Source organism: Loxodonta africana, chromosome 8 (assembly GCF_030014295.1).
Source record: "Loxodonta africana isolate mLoxAfr1 chromosome 8, mLoxAfr1.hap2, whole genome shotgun sequence".
In the NCBI taxonomy this organism is placed as follows: Eukaryota; Metazoa; Chordata; class Mammalia; order Proboscidea; family Elephantidae; genus Loxodonta; species Loxodonta africana.
Window position 1 is genome coordinate 31,579,654 of NC_087349.1, and position 18,171 is coordinate 31,597,824.

General features: G+C 40.3%; 1 protein-coding gene across 1 annotated transcript in view; it reads left to right on the top strand.

Moving 5' to 3' along the window:
• CTTNBP2 (cortactin binding protein 2) overlaps positions 1-18,171 on the top strand; it is a 173,254-nt gene that overhangs the window by 72,043 nt on the left and 83,040 nt on the right. The window contains exons 3-4 of the mRNA XM_023544586.2: positions 5,073-5,297; positions 15,045-16,680. Of these exons, the coding sequence (XP_023400354.2) occupies positions 5,073-5,297; positions 15,045-16,680 (1,861 nt within the window). The remainder of the gene's footprint in view (positions 1-5,072; positions 5,298-15,044; positions 16,681-18,171) is intronic.

Here is an 18,171-nt window from a genome sequence, read left to right on the forward strand (position 1 = left end):
TGGTCAATCCAAGTTTGGGGCACAAAGAACAATAATCAGTTCAAAGAATCCTGAATTATTCCCCACTAGCACCATATAAAACTGACTGCCACCACTTCAGGGCTGTTACCCACACAGCCCCCTATGGTCCTCCTGGCTTCAGACTGGGGAATTAAAACTGAGTCCTTCCTGGGATCCCTTATTTCTGCTTTGGACAGTGGGTATACTCATCTTTGGCCATCATGTCTTCTAGAATTAGTTCTGCATAGAGGAGTCTGGCATTGGCCTATTTTCCTCCCTAGGTTCCTGGTCAGATTGTCCACTTGTGAAGAGACCTTGCTTCCTCCAACAGGGAAGAATGGTCTGAGCACTTTCCTTAGGGGCCTCTGGGCTACATATTCTATTTTCCTAAGTCTGTTAGATGTTACATTTATTCACTCAACAAGTATGCGTTAAACACCCCCACTGTGTGTCCTGTGAAAGGTTGGAAGGGTGTCAGCTGAGTCAAAGTGTCCCTACTTGAAAGGAGCTCAAAGCAAAATGTTTTGGGGATGACATAGCCCAGATGAGTCTGACTGACTGGACTTTCCCCATAAATCAGACACAAGCTAGGTGCTCTGTGACCAATCCAAGCCTACCAGTCATATTTTGTTTGGCAAAGTGTCATAAATTTTTTAAAAACTTTAATGCCCTTTGTTAGAGCATACTATAGACAAACAGAAAAATCAACCCATTGCCGTTGAGTTGATTCTGACTCACTGGCTCCTGTAGGCATTTGAGTGTGTCACCGCTGCCTCGCATCCTGATGATGGAGAAGTTGGCTGTTGGATCTTGAAACTTCCCAGTTGCCTCAAGTTCCCAGTTTTATATTTGGATCTGCTTATGTTCTCTCTTCCTCCAACTGGGAAAACTCTAATCCACTTGGGATAGGGTATATGAATATAGAAAAATCATTTTCTACTTCTCCCTGGTAAGAATCAGTGAAAAACTTGATGGGCATATTTTACTGTAATACTAAATATATAAACAAACAAACAAAAACATTGCTGTTGAGTCAATTCCGACTCATAGCAACCCTATAGGACAGAGTAGAACTGTCCCACAGGGTTTCCAAGGAGTAGCTGGTGGATTCGAGCTGCTGACCTTTTGGTTAGCAGCCATTGCTCTTGGCCACTGCATCACCAGGCTCCAAAAACCAAACCCATTGTTGCTGAATACTAAATTTATAAAGAAATTAAAAAATCAGATCTTAGTGGGTAATTTGCCATATTCCATGTCATGAATGCTCTGAGTTGACTTTATAGCATCTTTCTTCATGCCATATTCTTGAACTGATTTTTTAAGCTGTAGAATCAAGATGGGAAATTGAATTTTTATTTATAAGCCTGATAGAAAAGCTGTAGACTTAAAAGCGTAGTTGAAGCCTTAGAACTGCTCGTTTCTAGAAACGCTGCTTGTAAGACAATATCACAGATTCATTTTGAATATATATAAAACATACAAACAAATTCCTGTGTGGTCTTAGAATAAAATTATTACATGGGTTCAGGGGTCAGTTTAATGTAAATAGAATGGATGCCATTTTTGACATTCATTTACTTGAGGTTTCCGTGTTTTTAGGAAAAATGAAATTAGCTTTGTTGGCTAATGGAAGGCATCTTAGAGAACAGGTGAGGCTATTCTCTTCTTTCATTTAAAAAATGAAAAATATCAGGGACATAGTCGCGTAGCTGTTTAACAGCAAATATAGAGCCACTGTTTCTACCTTTAAAGGGATCTAGGCTGCTTACTGAAAGGTTGGGGGTTTGAGCCCACTCAGCAGATCCATGGAAAAAAGACCTAGTGACTACTCCCGTAAAGATTAAAAAATTACAGCCTAGAAAACCCTGTGGGACAGTTCTACTCTCAGACGTGGTTGCTATGAGTTGGAATTGATTCAAGGACACACAATAGCAAAAACAACAATGTATGTACCTGGTACTTCATTATAAAGACGAATCCTAGTATTTAGGTTAAATGGCAGTTTTGTGTTTATGATCCTGTGCACATATAATTATACAAATATTTTCAACAACAAAAAGTCCTGATTTAGCATTCTTACAGTGTACAGTGTATACAATTACAGCTAGTACTTTTTAAACAAAACAAATAATAAAATACATACAACTCTTTTGTGCTAGTAGAGAAAATATATGGTATTCAGCATTTTCAGACCCTGAAATCTATTGGACAAAACTGCGTACAGGTCCTTGATATATGTACTTACCTCTTACATCATGCATAAAATTAATTTTAACTCATTTTTCAAAAGTTCACTCTGGTTCAAGAATAGACTGGTATGGTCAAGAAATGGCTTAAGTTAGTGTTACAAGTACGATACATCATAAAATATGTTGGTTGAGTGGGAGACACCAGGTAATTATAATGGGTTGTTAAATGGAAGTTTCAGCAGGGAGCCTGTGATAAGTATCAGATACTAAAGTGACAACCAAGATGCAAATTTTCAGAAGTAAATCCTATTTTAAGACTTTTAAACAATCCGGTTGTTGGATATTAAAGATAAAGGTTTCCTGCCCCATCCAGTTTCTGTTCCTTTCTCTAGTCAAGAGAGAAGGGCTTCAAGGAGATGATTTGAGGACTTAATAGGTTTCTCCTGCAGGTCTTGGTGAGCTGAATGGGGATGGGACTGAGACAAAGCAGCCCTTCTGTGCGGTGAAGGAGAGGGAGTTGCAGTGGTCATCTGGCACTCCCATGCTTTGTTCAGATAAAGATGAATGAGTCTTTCCTGTAGGCCACATTGGGCCATGGGCATCAAAGAGTGGGAATGAGGTTGTATAAGAATCTATTCAATAGAGAAGTCTGGAGAGAAGATAGAGTCTTGGCCCACAAAACCTGGATTCTAGATGCTACATAAAAAAAAACCAGTTGCCATCCAGTCAATTCCAGCTCCTAAGGAGTAGGCAGAAACAGGGTATGCAGGGCTGGCTTAACGGGCATGCAACTTGTGCAGTGACACAGGGCCCCATTCTTGGTTGAATGATGTGCTTTTGCCATCTTGAAATGCTTAACCGTTTTTTAACAGACCCCACATTTTCATTTTGCACTCAGCCACACGAATTATATAGGCTGTCCTAAGTTTATGGTCTACATAGAAGAAGCCAGATGAAGGGGCTCCATCAGTGGGAGAAGGGATGGTTCTCTAAGGAAGTCACCAAGCACCTACCAACTGAACCAGCCAGGTGGAATGTTCCTGTTCTCCTTACCTCTTGTCCATCATCTACCTCCAGTCCCTTCCAAACCAGAGGGGAATAAACACCTTAGAAAGAGGGCAGAAAGTTTTCATAAATAGAAGTAGTCATACACACTCCATTATCAGGCGGTAGACATTAGCCTGAAGCAGATCCTGGCTGGGGAAGGGAAGCTGCTATACCACTGAAGGAAGGTGGACATTCTAAGTCCAAATTGAGACTGTTTTTTGACTTAAAGTGACTGTAGGACTTTTATTAACAAAAAGTGGTCAGAAGAAAACATGATGCTATTCAAGTTTTCATCCAGAAGTGGGGGAAGAACTACTACCTTGAACAAATTGTGAGAGAAAAGTGAAGGACAAAATAAAATTACTTTGAAATTAATTTCTCGAGTGAGACTCATTCAGTGTATCAATTACATAATTGAATTTGAAGAATCTAGAAGCTTATAAACTTTGCAGTCTTTTAAATTTAAAATCATCTAGCCTAAATGCAATGGTGAAGTGGAACCTTATTGTAATTTTATTTCTTAATCCAATTTGGTAATAGGAAGAGAAATGTTAGATTTTCCCAATTGTCATAGTAACTTATGTTTATCTAGTTGCTGGATTACTGACAGTCATCTAAAAATGGAAAAGCTTAGTTGTTCAGGGCAATTGCTTATAAAGTGAGAAACTGTATGTAATATATCTTTAGAAAACATGTTGAACATTTTGGACAGTTAAGCTTGTTTTATTGTAATTTCATTTTTCCACTGGCAGGGACAGAGAATTTTTTTTTCTATTGGTTTTTCCAGAATGACCAAAGTTAGGAAAATGTGGCTGACTTTCAATATATGTCTGCTGCTGTTTCCCATTTTAATGCAGACTGTTGTAGGCTAATTATAGAAAATTACCTTTGGTGCTTACTATTAAAACAAAGACAAAAACCTAGTGCCTTGGTGCTTACTATATGGGAGTAAAATTAACTCTGATGCTGATGACATTTAGAGTAATATGAGGTTGCATTCTTTACTGAGATTCTGTGAACTGTGTCAGCCCCTAAATGATGAGAAATATTTACATTTTCTTAAATTTTCTGAAGGCTGTTATAATAGATCAAACTTTACAAAATATGAATATTGTGATTTTTTTCCATAAAATATTTCAGAAAGTATTTTCTTCTTTAGCAGACATCTTGGTAATGTCTTTCTGGTCACACAAAACTTGTTGGGGATTTATTGTTTTTGGATTTAACCTGATAATACTTGTTATTTGAAATATGATAGCTCCCATAAACATAGATAATTTTGTTTTATTTTTGAGTGTTTTCTAAAAGTTGTTTTAACTGCTGATATTTCTGAATTTAGTTTAAATTAGAAGAGACTACACCTATAAATCAGACCCTGAAGGGAGAAGCACATGATGGGAAAAACGACATTTGCATTATTTGTAATTTAAAAGACAGCCGTCCCTGAATAGTGCAGATGGTTAATGCTCTTGGCTGCTAACTGAAAGGTTGGCAGTTGGAGTCCATCCAGATGCTCCTTGGAAGAAAGTCCTGGCAATCTGCTTCCAAAAAATCAGCCATCGAAAGCTGTATGGAGCACAGTTCTACTGTCACGCACATGGGGTCACGATGAGTTGGCAGCTGGTGGTTTCTTAAAGGCAGAACATTTGAGAGTAGACCGAATGGTATGTCAGGTCTTGGGTATTGGGGTCACATTTTCCTCACTCACAGCCTGACGTCTTAAACCATTACAGTTGTAAATACCATTTGGAAAAGTAATCCTAAAGCAGTCTTTATAAATATCGTTACATGTAGTTTCATGCCTTTCTTCAGTGCATTTCTCTGGTTTTGTTTTAGGCTCGCCGGAAGGAGGTATTTATCCAGGAACGGTATGGGAGATTTAACTTAAATGACCCATTCCTGGCACTGCAGAGGGACTATGAAGCAGGTGCCAGGGAGAAAGAGAAAAAGCCGGTTTGTACCAACCCCCTCTCCATCCTTGAAGCTGTCATGGCCCACTGCAGAAAAATGCAGGAGCGGATGTCCACACAGCTGGCTGCTGCTGAGAGCAGGCAAAAGAAGGTATTGCAGCTTTTATAAACCATATTTTCCCCATAACTCAATGTAGGATGAAGAAACTGAGCTTGTTGCTTGTCCTAAAATATTTTCAGGATGTGTAGGGTGAAGAACTTAGAAGTGCAAAATGCTGAGAAGATCCTGGTATCCTTTTATAAGTATAATTCAGGATAAAAATAGCACTAAGCCATAAAGGAAGTATTCACAAAGGTATTTTTTCTCTAATGATTACTTTGATGCTTTCTTTAAAATATGAATCTTTTTTTTTTTTCTTGGACGCCCCTTTCTTAATGCCATGAGCTTAGCTGTTTGGTGGGTAACCCAGCAGTTTGCTCAGGATTAACTGATCATGTGGTAGCATCCCCATGTTATTTCATCCGGCTTCTGTCTAAAATGCTTCTTTGCAATTAGAAATCACTGTATTATTTTACTTCACTTTTTCATTTGGAGTTTAAAAATAGCACAAGGAGAATAGAATGAGAATTTGCCTGGTATATCCATCTTGCAACCTGTCAGCCTCAAGTCCTGGTTAGTCTCAAACGTGCCTCTGAGATCTGCCTGGCAGTGTCAGACTGCAGACCTCCTGGCTCCTGCTCACATGTGTTTCCTCTAAACCAACCTCCTCCCCCACCCCTGTCCCCAACAATACACACATATTTATGGCACTTGAGTGCATAGCTCAAAGAGTACTAAGTTTGATAAAAACTTATTGAGATCAGCCATGACGTTATAGAAGAATAAATTTTGTGCTTCTGATATGATGCTGAGACTATTAAGTCCCATTGTTTGAAAAGGGAGTGAGGAAGTCAGAGAAGTTAATGCTGTCTAGTATTAGAATTCAAATGAATATGCTCTTTCAAAAATTATTAAAGTATGAATTAAGATGTTCCTTGTATTTGGTCTTTTTAGAGAACTCTATATATCTTACAGTAAACACCTGGTTGAATGTACTATACTATACTATGAATGGTTATGATACACCATCATATAGTCTGTGTGTGTCTCTTCCCTGTAATTGTATCTTTGCGTAAATATATGTACACCAACGTCCTGGTGTAGGTGTTGAATAAAAGCAAACCTCTTCCTCAGTATGTCACATGGTACAGAGCTGAAAGCACTGGATGAAATAGGACGGAAGAGGAGAAGGCCTTCTGTGGATATGAACCGTAATCAAATAATTTTACTTCAGACTTTGAAAATGTTCTACAAAGCCCTGCAGAAAACCGCTGAGGTTTCTGGAGGTTTGCAAAACCCCCCACAAACCACATAACCAAGAGCCAGTGTGTTTCAGCTGATGTCACTGAAACTCGTTTGTATTCCTTGGATTGGGTGCATTTCAATTATGCTCTTAACATGTCAGATGAACTATTTCATAATAAAGCTTTTATGCTGTGTTATCAAAAATCAAGGAAATATTTTTCTTTTCGTTTACTCTGTAAGAAACACATCCTTTACTAACTTTTGTTTCAGTTTTCCGTTTTATTTATCATTTCTCTTTTAGGGAAAAAGAAGATGATGAAACTAATTTTTAGTTGAATGAAAGGTTTTATTATGTAACTTTTTTTTTTTAAGTCAATTTACATCCTGTTTGTTTCTGAATGACTGGGTCATTTCCGACCTGGCTGGGAGTGAAAGGAAATTGTGTGTGTCCTATGGGTCCTGGGAGCCTGATGTGAAATGAGCCAATGGTCTGTCTCCTTCACATTATGGGGATACAGGACTCCTTTATGGCTGAACTCACTGGCTGTGTAGCCTCAGTGTAGGGTCACATTGATAGGAAGTCCTTAAAGGATATTCTGACAAATTATAGCATGTGAGAAGCATTACAATTTCTTGCCCTGTCTATTACAAAGGAAATACCACATCAACTGATTGGACCAGAAACATCAAAGCTATCTTTTTTTTTTTAACAACAAAATTACCTGTGACTTTTAGTCCTGAAAATAAATATTTTATCCAAATATCTTCAATTCCTTTGTATCCAGATTAAGTTTCAACTTAAAAATCTAAAAGCAGTAAGAAAAAAATTTTCATTTTTATAAGTGAGTCTAGTTCTTTAAGTCACCGCAAGAGCAAAAGTCTGGGGAAGCAAAGGCCACATTATTTACAATTCAAGTATTTATGATCTGACACCAGGCCTATCTCTTTGGTAATGCTAAGACATTTGGCCTGAACGCTGCTCTGGTTGGCCTCTGAGGGCGGGAGAAGAGACGCCATGCTCATTCATGCATTGGTTCCTGCTGACACTACTAATAGGAGGGTTAACTGCTTGGTCATTTGTGTGCCAGGGAAACTCGGGCAAGAGCCAATTTGGCAAATGGACTGAGTCTGTAAAACTACTTTGAATGAGCTAATGGGGAACTCTGCCTGGGGTGATGTACTTCCCTTTTTGAGCCAGTAGCCCAAGGTAGGAGGACACCTGAGGGTTTTTTATCATTTACATTATCTGTTAATAGAGCTTCTACCCTAATTTATTTGAACACTAGGGAGGAAATAAATATTCTTTCAAACATCTCGTTAACACTTAAAAAGCATAATTTCTAGCTCTGCAATAGGAAAAAACTTTTTAATTTGAGCAGACCCTTTAAAAGTAAGGAGCCAAAAATAACTAGGAAATTCAGTGGGGAGCAATCCTTTTCACCGGTGAGAAAAGCCAAGGTTAGCTCTGAGTATCAGAGATGGCTCCTTCTAGGTGTCAGCTTGGGATAATTATGTCACTTGCATGGCACTCTGCCACCTGTCAGTTTGTCGAACTGTGGTGGCTTGTCTTTTGCTGTGATGCTAGAAGCTATGCCAGCGGTATCTCATATGTCACCTAGGGTGGACAGATTTCAGTAGAGCTTGCAGACTAAGGCAGACTGGGAAGAAAAGCGTGGCAACCTATTTCTGAAAATTGGCCAATGGATCACAATAGAATAGAATAGTGTCCAATAGTGTCTATGGGCTAAAATGCCCATAGAAGCAGAAATCAAGAAATCAAATGATGTATTGCACTGGACAAATTTGCTACAAAAGGCCTCTTTAAAGTATTGAAAGACAAAATGTCACCTTGAGGATTAAGGTACGCCTGACCCAAACTGTGGTATTTTCATTCACCTCATTTGCATGCGAAAGCTGGATAATGAATAAGGAGGACCGAAGAAGAATTAATACCTTTGAATTATGGTGTTGGTGAAGAATATTGTAGATAGCACGGACTGCCAGAAGAATGAACAAATCTGTCATGGAGGAAGTACAGCCACAATGCTCCTTAGAAGCAAGGATGGCAAGACTTCATCTCACGTATTTTGGACATGTTATCAGGAGGGACCAGTCCCTGGAGAAGAACATCATGCTTGGTAAAGCAGAGGGTAAGCAAAAGAGAGGAACATCCTCAATGAGTTGGACTGACACGATGGCTGCAGTGATGGGCACCTAAGAAATAGCATGGTAGAGAGTCTTCAGTAATAACATTTTTTAGGAACAATATTTAGGATGTTTTGCACATGAGTGATTATTTTTGGCTCATTCCTGACTCTTTTTTGTATAATTCACTGTATATTTCAGAATGCGCTTTGACTCCCCCAGGATCATTAAAAAAACCCGAACCAAAAATCATTACATAGTGATTAAAAAGGGAAGCTGCAGACTGAGGTCTGTGACTCTGGGCAGTGATTTCGAGGAGAGTGCAGTTGACTCAAACCATGTAAATACAAGCAAAACAAACTCATTTTCATTTATACCTTCCCCTTCTTGAAGCTCTAGATTAAGAAGAGGGAACAAATGAGAACTGCAGAGCCCAAACTGCTGACTAATAGCTACAGTTCCATGAGACCCACCCCCCCAAAAAAGAAAAACCTGTTAATATATGTATTGTTATGCATTGGCTTATGTTCTGCTCTGCATGCATTACTTTATTTAATCCTACAAAGTAGTTACTATTATTGCCCTATTGTGCAGATAAGGATTGGGCAGGTGGGTGGAGTGACCAGGTAGAGACAGGGACAAGGATACAATGAGTGATAGAAGATTTGGGGAAGCAATAAAGAATATAGAGAAGTGCCCTAAGAATATTTTGTGGTTGTGACAAATACGCTGTCTGTGTTTCCATTTTATAAATGACCATGACTGCTTTCTTGTCTGTTTTTGATGATGAATTGGAACTAATTGTCTTTACGTTGCTGCTCTGTTCCCACCTACGTAGTTTTGCCTTTGATTCTGTGAAAACATGTATTTGTTGACTCTTCATTCATGTCTCCTAGTCTGGGTGCTATTCTTGGAACAACCACCCACTTTCTCACTACCAGTGTAGCTGTGTCAGTTCTGAGCTCCTCCACACAATCCACTCCTCTTAGCGAAGGCATTTGATGGTACTGCTCCATGAGAGATTTCCCTCAGCCCTTAATTGAAAGTGGTTATGAAATTAAAAAAAAAAAAAAAAAAATGAAAGTGGTTATGAGGAGATATAAATTGCCTGGACAAGAGCACAGCAAAGTCCACTGGAACTCTGTAATCTCCGTGAACAGGAGGCTGTGGTTCCTATTTTTTATTGTAGAACCATGTGGTCCTGTAGTCGGATTGTCTCTTAACAAAATTTAGAAAGTCCCAGAATCGCATAAAAGGTGCTTATGGTCGTAATATCAAGCATGGTACCTTGTACATAGTAGGCAGTTTGCCGTAATGGGTATGAACATAATACTCGGTGCCTTCCAGCTTAAACAAATTTTAGCCACTTAGGTATGTTGACCTGAGCAATCTTAAAAATTTATTATTGCTGAGAGAAAAAGTGAAAAATTGCAGGACGGACTCAAAGACTCTTGGTAGAGACGAGGGGAGTGGTTTCAAGATTATATGATCAAATCCAGAGAAATTAAGGGACTTCCCTGAGATGATGATATGCTCAGAGAGCATTTAGTGTATGGCATGACCTATTGAAATAACTCATTTGATCCTTAGAATATGATGCACTCGGTGCTATTATTTTCTCCATTTTAAACATGAGATAGTGGAGGATTTGAGCAATGCTGTTTGCCTGTGTTTGCAGAACTAATGAGTGGAAGAGCCTAGATCTGAACACAGAAAGTCTGCCTCCAGAGTCCAAAACTCAACCACTGTGCTATGATGTTTCAAGGCTATTTGGCCACTTGATGGCAGAGCTAAGATCTCTGGCTTATTCGGCAAGTGTTCTTTAAGTTTATTGTGCTCTTCCTTAATGTGAGAAAAATGGAAAATCCTTAGTAGTTTGGATTCTTCTTGAATTTATATCATTCGTTCAGATCATTTATTTAAGATTGAGGAATACAAATTTTATCTCTTTTTGTTGCCCTCCAGAGCCTTCAAATAGTTATTTTCTTATATTTGTCAAGGATTTATGATTATTATCTGCAGGAGAATTCATCTAATAAAAGTTAATCCACCATTACCGGCAGTGGGATTTTCTCTGATGTGCTTTGCAATTGTTGAATTCTATCCCCTTCCCTACTTACTTATAAAAATACTCATTTGTAAGTTTAATATGGTCTATCCTTTACATCCTTTTTTGCCCTTAAATGTGTTATAGGAAGAAAAACTGTTGTGGAAGTCAATACATTTTCAAATAACACAGATAGCTATTAAATGAATTGAAAACATAATTTTTGTTTAGTGCCAGGCACTATGCCAAGTACTTTTCATATATTTTCTCATTAAATCTTATAATTACTATTATTGCCTTACTGTGCATGTGCATGTAAGGGAACTGAGTAGAACTGATCTGTAGAAAGATAACCAAGGTCACATTGCTAATAAATCTGGGATCAGAACTCAGCACTACATCTCTTAGTCTCTTAAGCACATTAATTTTATTTGTTTCTGGACTGGAATGGTCAGGGAATATTTTCCTTAATTAAAAAATTTTGAAGTGTGAGAGTACGTTTATGTGCTGATGGGAAGGAATCGGTGGAGAGGGGGATGTTTAATATTTATAAAGAGCAATGTGATAACTGATGGAGCAGGTCTCAAAGATGACAAGAGAGAATAAGGTTAATTGCTGAAGTAAGGTCTGACCTTCAGCCTTTCTCCCTCAGATTGAAGGGAAGGACATAAGCTTGAGGGAGGAGACAGGATTTAGAGGGAGTTAGTCTGAATTTTCTATATGAGAGAATCTGTAAGGGTAGACTGAGAGTCATTTGGGTGGGTATTGAGTGAGGTTTGGGGGACAGTGGCAGAAGTTTGAAACATTCTTTGAAGTAAATGGTAGAGGGAACTAAACAAAGTCAAGTGATTTATGGTTGGGCTGAGAGCTCAGCTGAGTTTGGGAGCCATGTGCTTACAGACGCATCAGTTGTGTGGGTTCCTCTGTGCTCTGCTAACTGTGACACATATCGAAGAAGACACATATTAGCCTGACCCAGGGATTTATAAGGCACAAGTGAAGAAAGGACAAAGCAGCAGCAGAATTGGTGGCTGCTCTTGCAGTTTCTGTATAAATTCTGAGTTTAGTTGAGTTGATCTTCTGATGGAAGGCTTTCTTCGGTTTGATTCTAAAGTGTAAGTTTAAATTTTTCCTAATAGTTGTGCATGTCTTCTAACAACAGCTTCTTATTTGATGCATTCGAAAGAGTTAAATGTGCTTTAATTATTGCAAAGTCAATTTTCTGTGAGGAACCTATATGAATAAAATGCAACATGAATTAATATATGACAGCACTGTCGTTCCCCAAATCTTGCCTAATCTATTGAAGTCACCCCCAAAATTTCATATAAACCCATTGCCATTGAGTTGATTCTGACTCCTAACAACCCAATAGGACAGAGTAGAACTGCCCCATAGAGTTTCCAAGGAGCAGGTGGTGGATTCCAACTGCCAGTCTTTTGGCTAGGAACCGAGCTCTTAACCACTACACCACCTGGGTAGTGGTTAATAAGCAACTGTCCTCATTGTTCTTGGGGGAATTATTTATATTTCTGGTCACCTATGCATGGGACGCATCCCAATTCTATTCAGCAACTATTCTTCAGAGCAGGAAGTATCCCAAAATAAATGAATAATATCTCTGACTGCCTGGTTGGGCAGTGAGCTACTTTCTCCTTTTGGTCCCACGACTGCTTGACTGTGATGAACAGAGTAATGGATTTTCACAGCAGAGTGCAGAACAGGAGTACACCTCACAACTAATGTAGCCTGGGAGCCCTCTGTCCACTGTTAGTAATGACTAAAAATGGGGTTAGATAAGTGCTGACTCTCTTGAGAGAGTATATTTGTATTTAGCATCTTTAAAAAAAAAAAAAAGTACTTTCCATGTCTATAATCAGGTGGACCTGCTTTAACTTTTATGGCCCATAAGGTCTTGTATGCACCACCAGTGGAAATTTCTGATTGAGAAGGTAAGGTTGTGGGCCAGCTGACAGCTGCATCCCAGTGCATGGCATGGGCCCTCCACAGGCACCTCATGGTGGGTGTTCCCCTGGAGAGAAGGGAGAGACCTTTACAGACGTGTTAGAGTAGTGCATCTATAGAGCTCTACTCAGAAAGTTCATTAGCGTCTAGAAGTTGTTTCTGTCGAGCTGTATTAATTTTATTCTTTCATTTAACACTTTATGAAGCGCTACTGTGTGCCAGACACTGTTCTGGGTCTTGGGGACACAGTAGCAAAGAAGACACCTGCTTGCCCTCAGAGTCACATACTAGTGGGCGAAGGCAGGTACCCAACAAATGTCACAAGTACATGGGTAGATAGATAGCTGCCATCAAGTCACCTCCAACTCATGGCAACTTCGTGTACAGCGGAACGAAACATTGCCTGGTCCCATATTATCCTCACAATCACCAACATGTTCAAGTCCATCACTGTAGCTATTATGCCAGTCCGTCTCACCAAGGGTCTTCCTTGCCCTGGCTGGCCCTCTGCTTCACCAAACATGATGTCCTCCTCTTGCTATTGATTTCTCCTGATAACGTATCCAATGCAAGCTAGTTGGACAGTATTCTGTTGTGATCCATAAGGCTGGTTTTTGGGAATAGATCACCAGTCCCTTCTACCTTGTCTGTCTTAGTCTGGAAGCTTCATTGAAACCTGTCCACTGTGGGTGAGTCTGCTGGTGTTTGAAATACCGGTGGCATAGCTTTCCGCATTACAGTAACACACAGGCCGCCACAGTATGACAAACTGTCAGACAGGTGGTGGAAGTACAGGGGTGGGAGGAACTTATTTTTATCAGGGTGGTTCAAGAAGGGCTCCTGAAAAGGTGACTGTTGAGCAGAGGCCTGTAGGAAGTAAGGGCACCAGCCTGTTATGCTGTCAGGTGCTTTTGTGCATATGAGAAACCACCACTCTCCCCCCACCCCCCGAGGGAGAAGTTTTTAAAAGTTTCCTCTCCAGGTTGATAGGTTGATCAATTAGAAATGTTTCTTCTACAGAAAGTCCCAGCCTTACGGCTTGGTGAGCAGACAGTGCCTTTGGGGAGGGAAAAGGTGCAAAGGTGTGCCTGTCTCTTGGCAGGTGCAGCCCATGCCTGGGTACACAGCGAGTTAGGAGAGGGCTGGATTTTAGCTCCCACTCACCCCTCCTGCCAGTCACTCTTGTACAGTTCACAGACTGCTTAACACAGAGTCCTGCCTACAAGTGTGTGCTGGAAGAAGTTCTAGACAGAGAAAACTAAGGTCAAAGACCCTGAGGCCAGGACCATGTTCAAGAGTGTTCAAGAAATAGCAGAGGGGCCAGTGTAGTGAAGCTAAGTGAGCAGCGGGGCTTAAAGTAGGAGATGAGATCAGACTTTGGGTTTACCGATGCTGATTATACCAAAACAGACCAAACTGGTTGCTGTCCAGTTGATTCGGACTCATAGCGACCTTATAGGACAGAGTAGGACTGCCCCATAGGGTTTCCAAGGAGTAGCTGGTGGGTTCGAATTGCCAATCTTTGGTTAGTGGCTGAATACTTAACCACTGTGCCAGATGCTGATTATAGTTATAAAATCTTATATTTCTTCAGTGCTGTAGTTTTCAGAGAACTTTCATCTGTGATTTCCACAGCAGCACATCTTAAGAAGCTCGAAGACTTAAATTCCTTAGCTAATACAGTAATCAGATATTGGAGCTTAGAATTTATCTGAAAACCATAACCAAACCCATTGCCTTTGAGTCGATTCCGACTCATAGGGATGCTATAGGCCAGAGTGGAAGTGCCCCGTAGGGTTTCCAAGGAGTGCCTGGTCGATTCAAATGGCTAACCTTTTGGTTAGCAGCCAAACTCTTAACCACCTGTTTCCAGCAGTTTTTTTTGTACTTTACCTCGAAGATTAGTAATATCTAAAGCATAAAGTCTTTTTTTTTTTAACATCACCAGTTTCCTCACAGAGCTCTAGTTTTACAAAAGCAGACATTTCTGAATTCAGTGTCGTGATTTGAATTAATCAGATTATTCTCCTTTTCTGTAGTTTCATAGATTTTTAAAAATCTGTTGATGTAACAAAGCGTTTTTCATAAAACTATGTGCATCCATTGTTTCATTTTTAATGAGTCTTTAAAATGTTGCTTTTCATATCACAGCATATTTTGGAAACATGGCATTTTAGCTAACCCAAAGCATATAATTGTTAGAAAATTAATAAATATCTGAATCTTTAAAATATTATCTTTCATATCATAGTACATTTTGGAAATACGGCATTTTAGCTAACCAAAAGCATGTAATTGTTAGAAATTAATAAAAATGTCACAAAAAGCACATCTTTAGCTAAAAGAGTTTTTTGTTGTTATTTATTAACTAGAGTTGTCTTGTGGATGTCTTTCAGCTGGAAATGGAAAAGCTTCAGCTCCAGGCCCTTGAGCAGGAGCACAAGAAGCTGGCCGCCCGCCTCGAGGAGGAACGTGGCAAGAACAAGCACGTTGTCCTGATGCTGGTGAAGGAGTGCAAGCAGCTCTCAGGCAAAGTCATTGAAGAGGCCCAGAAGGTAGAAGAAGTCATGGCCCAACTGGAAGAGGAAAAGAAAAGGACAAATGAATTAGAAGAGGAACTCTCCACTGAGAAACGAAGAAGCACAGAAATGGAGGCTCAGATGGAAAAACAGCTCTCTGAGTTTGATACCGAAAGGGAGCAGCTTCGTGCCAAGTTGAACCGCGAGGAAGCACACACGACTGACCTCAAAGAGGAGATAGACAAGATGAAGAAGATGATCGAGCAACTGAAAAGGGGAAATGACAGCAAACCAAGCCTCTCTCTTCCCCGGAAGGTGAAAGATAGGCGTTTGGTTTCCGTATCAGTGGGAACAGAAGGACCTGTGACAAGGTCTGTTGCTTGCCAAACTGACCTAGTGGTCGAAAGCACTGACCACGTGAAGAAGTTGCCTTTGACTGTACCTGTCAAGCCTTCTGCAGGGAGCCCCCTTGTTTCTGCCAGTGCAAAAGGGAATGTGGTCAGGCCCAGTGTTGACAGGCAGGCTTCCCATGGTGACTTGATTTTGTCTTCTGTACCCACTGTCCCACCTCCAAGTGTGAACAAAACTGAGGAGAATGGACCGAGTACTGGGTCAACACCAGATTTACCAAGCAGCACACCCCCTCTTCCCAATAACACTGCACCTCCCGCCGTTCAGCCACCAAGCATAGCATCCCAGAACTACTCGCAGGCTTCTTCTTTGCACAGTTTACATTCACCATGTGCCAACGCGTCTTTGCATCCAGGTGTAAACCCACGAATCCAAGCAGTTAGATTTAGATTTCAGGGCAATGCTAATGACCAAGACCAAAATGGAAATACGACGCAGAGTCCTCCATCAAGAGATGTGTCTCCTACAAGTCGTGACAACCTAGTGGCCAAACAGCTCGCTCGGAATACTGTGACCCAAGCGCTGTCAAGATTTACAGGCCCTCAAGTGGGTGCTTCTGCCAGGCCTGGAGCACCCACCACGGGGGACATCAGCACCCACCCCCCAGTTGGTCGGACCAGTTTAAAGACTTCTGGTGTAGCACGAGTTGACAGAGGAAATCCTCCTCCCATCCCTCCAAAAAAGCCAGGGCTCTCCCAAACTCCTTCTCCACCGCACCCCCAACTCAAGGTTATTATGGATAGCAGCAGGGCCTCAAATGCAGGGGCCAAAGTTGATAAAACTGTGGCTTCGCCTCCTACCAGTTTGCCACAAGGGAACAGGGTAATAAATGAGGAGAACCTCCCTAAGTCATCCTCCCCTCAGCTGCCACCAAAACCATCCATAGATTTAACTGTGGCACCTGCAGGCTGTGCCGTTTCGGCCCTGGCCACGTCTCAGGTGGGTGCCTGGCGTGCAGAAACCCCTGGACTGAACCAACCTGCATGTTCAGACAGTTCCCTTGTCATTCCCACCACCATTGCCTTTTGCTCTTCCATAAACCCTGTTAGTGCCTCATCCTGTAGACCAGGTGCCTCAGACAGCCTCCTGGTAACAGCATCAGGTAAAGGGATTGAAATATTATACCCTCTTCTAAGAATGTGGCCTGTCCTCTCACTTGCTTTGATTTCCTTCACATTGCTTTGAAACCTTTCTTTTTTTTTTAACTTGATACTTTTTTTCTATTTCTTTCCTCACCTTTTTTTTTCTCCTCGTATTTTTCCTTAAAGCCTCCAGGGTATGGTGATTCATTTTGCTATATAAATTGTGGTTTTATTATGCTAAGTGCATCCTTCTTTCAAAACAAGTTGAAAATAGTGGTTTGGAGCACCATTAATTTTGAGAGACTAAAACATTTCCATGAGAGGAAAGCGTATCCTTCTTATTAAATATTTATCTCACAAGACCTCAGTAAGAGTGGGTCATCACCAAGCAATATGGGTTTAATTTTATCTCTTCTGAGATGACAGCAAGGAAAATCCTTTCAACTAGTTAATAAAACTGCAGACAACCTTGAATTATCAAATTGATTAGATTTGTTCTATAATTGGTAGACTCTAAATTTTAATATCAGGTTGGGATTAAGGTTTTTTTTTTTAACTTCAAAACTGGAGTGTATATATAAATCTCTGTTCTAAGTTCAGTTTATTTCAGATGCTGTTTACCCTATGTAGAGATGTTGTCTTCCAACACTTGAGCACAGATGGCTAACGTGGCATGTGGGCTATATTAGAGAAGGCTTCCACATCAGATGTGGTTTATGAAGTCAGTGAACCTGGATGTCTTGAACAAAGAAGGCCAATAAAAAACTGGATTTTTCCCTTTTTTTTTTAATACAAAGAAGCCGATAAGGAACTGAATTTTTCTCTTTTTTAGTACAGTGCCAGAGGAAGCTTTGCTTTTTATTTGCGTGACTGGATGAGCTCTTCACTGAGTAAACATGGCTCTGTAATAGTGTTACAGTGCTGAAGTTTTCCTTAAGCTTTGGAGAAGTTTATCCTACCATGGGATCTTAGTGGTTTGCAGGGACCATTGTTCTAGCAGGAGGGAACTTTTGGAGTGAAAGGAAGGTTTTAGTAGGTTTATTTAAAACTTGGAGACCCTGGGTGGTACAAAATGTTAATGTGCTTAACTGCTAACTAAAAGGTCAGAGGTTCTAGTCTACCCAGAGGTACCTTGGAAGAAAGGCCTGATGGTCTACTTCCCAAAAATCAGCCGTTGAAGACCCTACAGAGCACAGTTCTACTCCTACATACATGGGGTTGCCATGAGTCAAGGTTGACTCCATAAAAAAAAAGCTGGTTTTTTATATTAAAAACTTAGTGGAGAGTGTGGGAATGAGAAAAACAGGTAACACTATACCTGCTAATTATCAAGTAATGAGAGCAGTGCACCAGGACTTATTTATCCAATTATTAGTTATCTCTCTGAAATTAAGCTCCTGGAGAGGCTATATTCATCATACTTTGAAGGGCAAAATTGGGGATTGGAAATAGTATGGACTTTGAAGTCAAGACTCATCTGCATTGGAATTTAGCCTCTTGTCATTTACAGC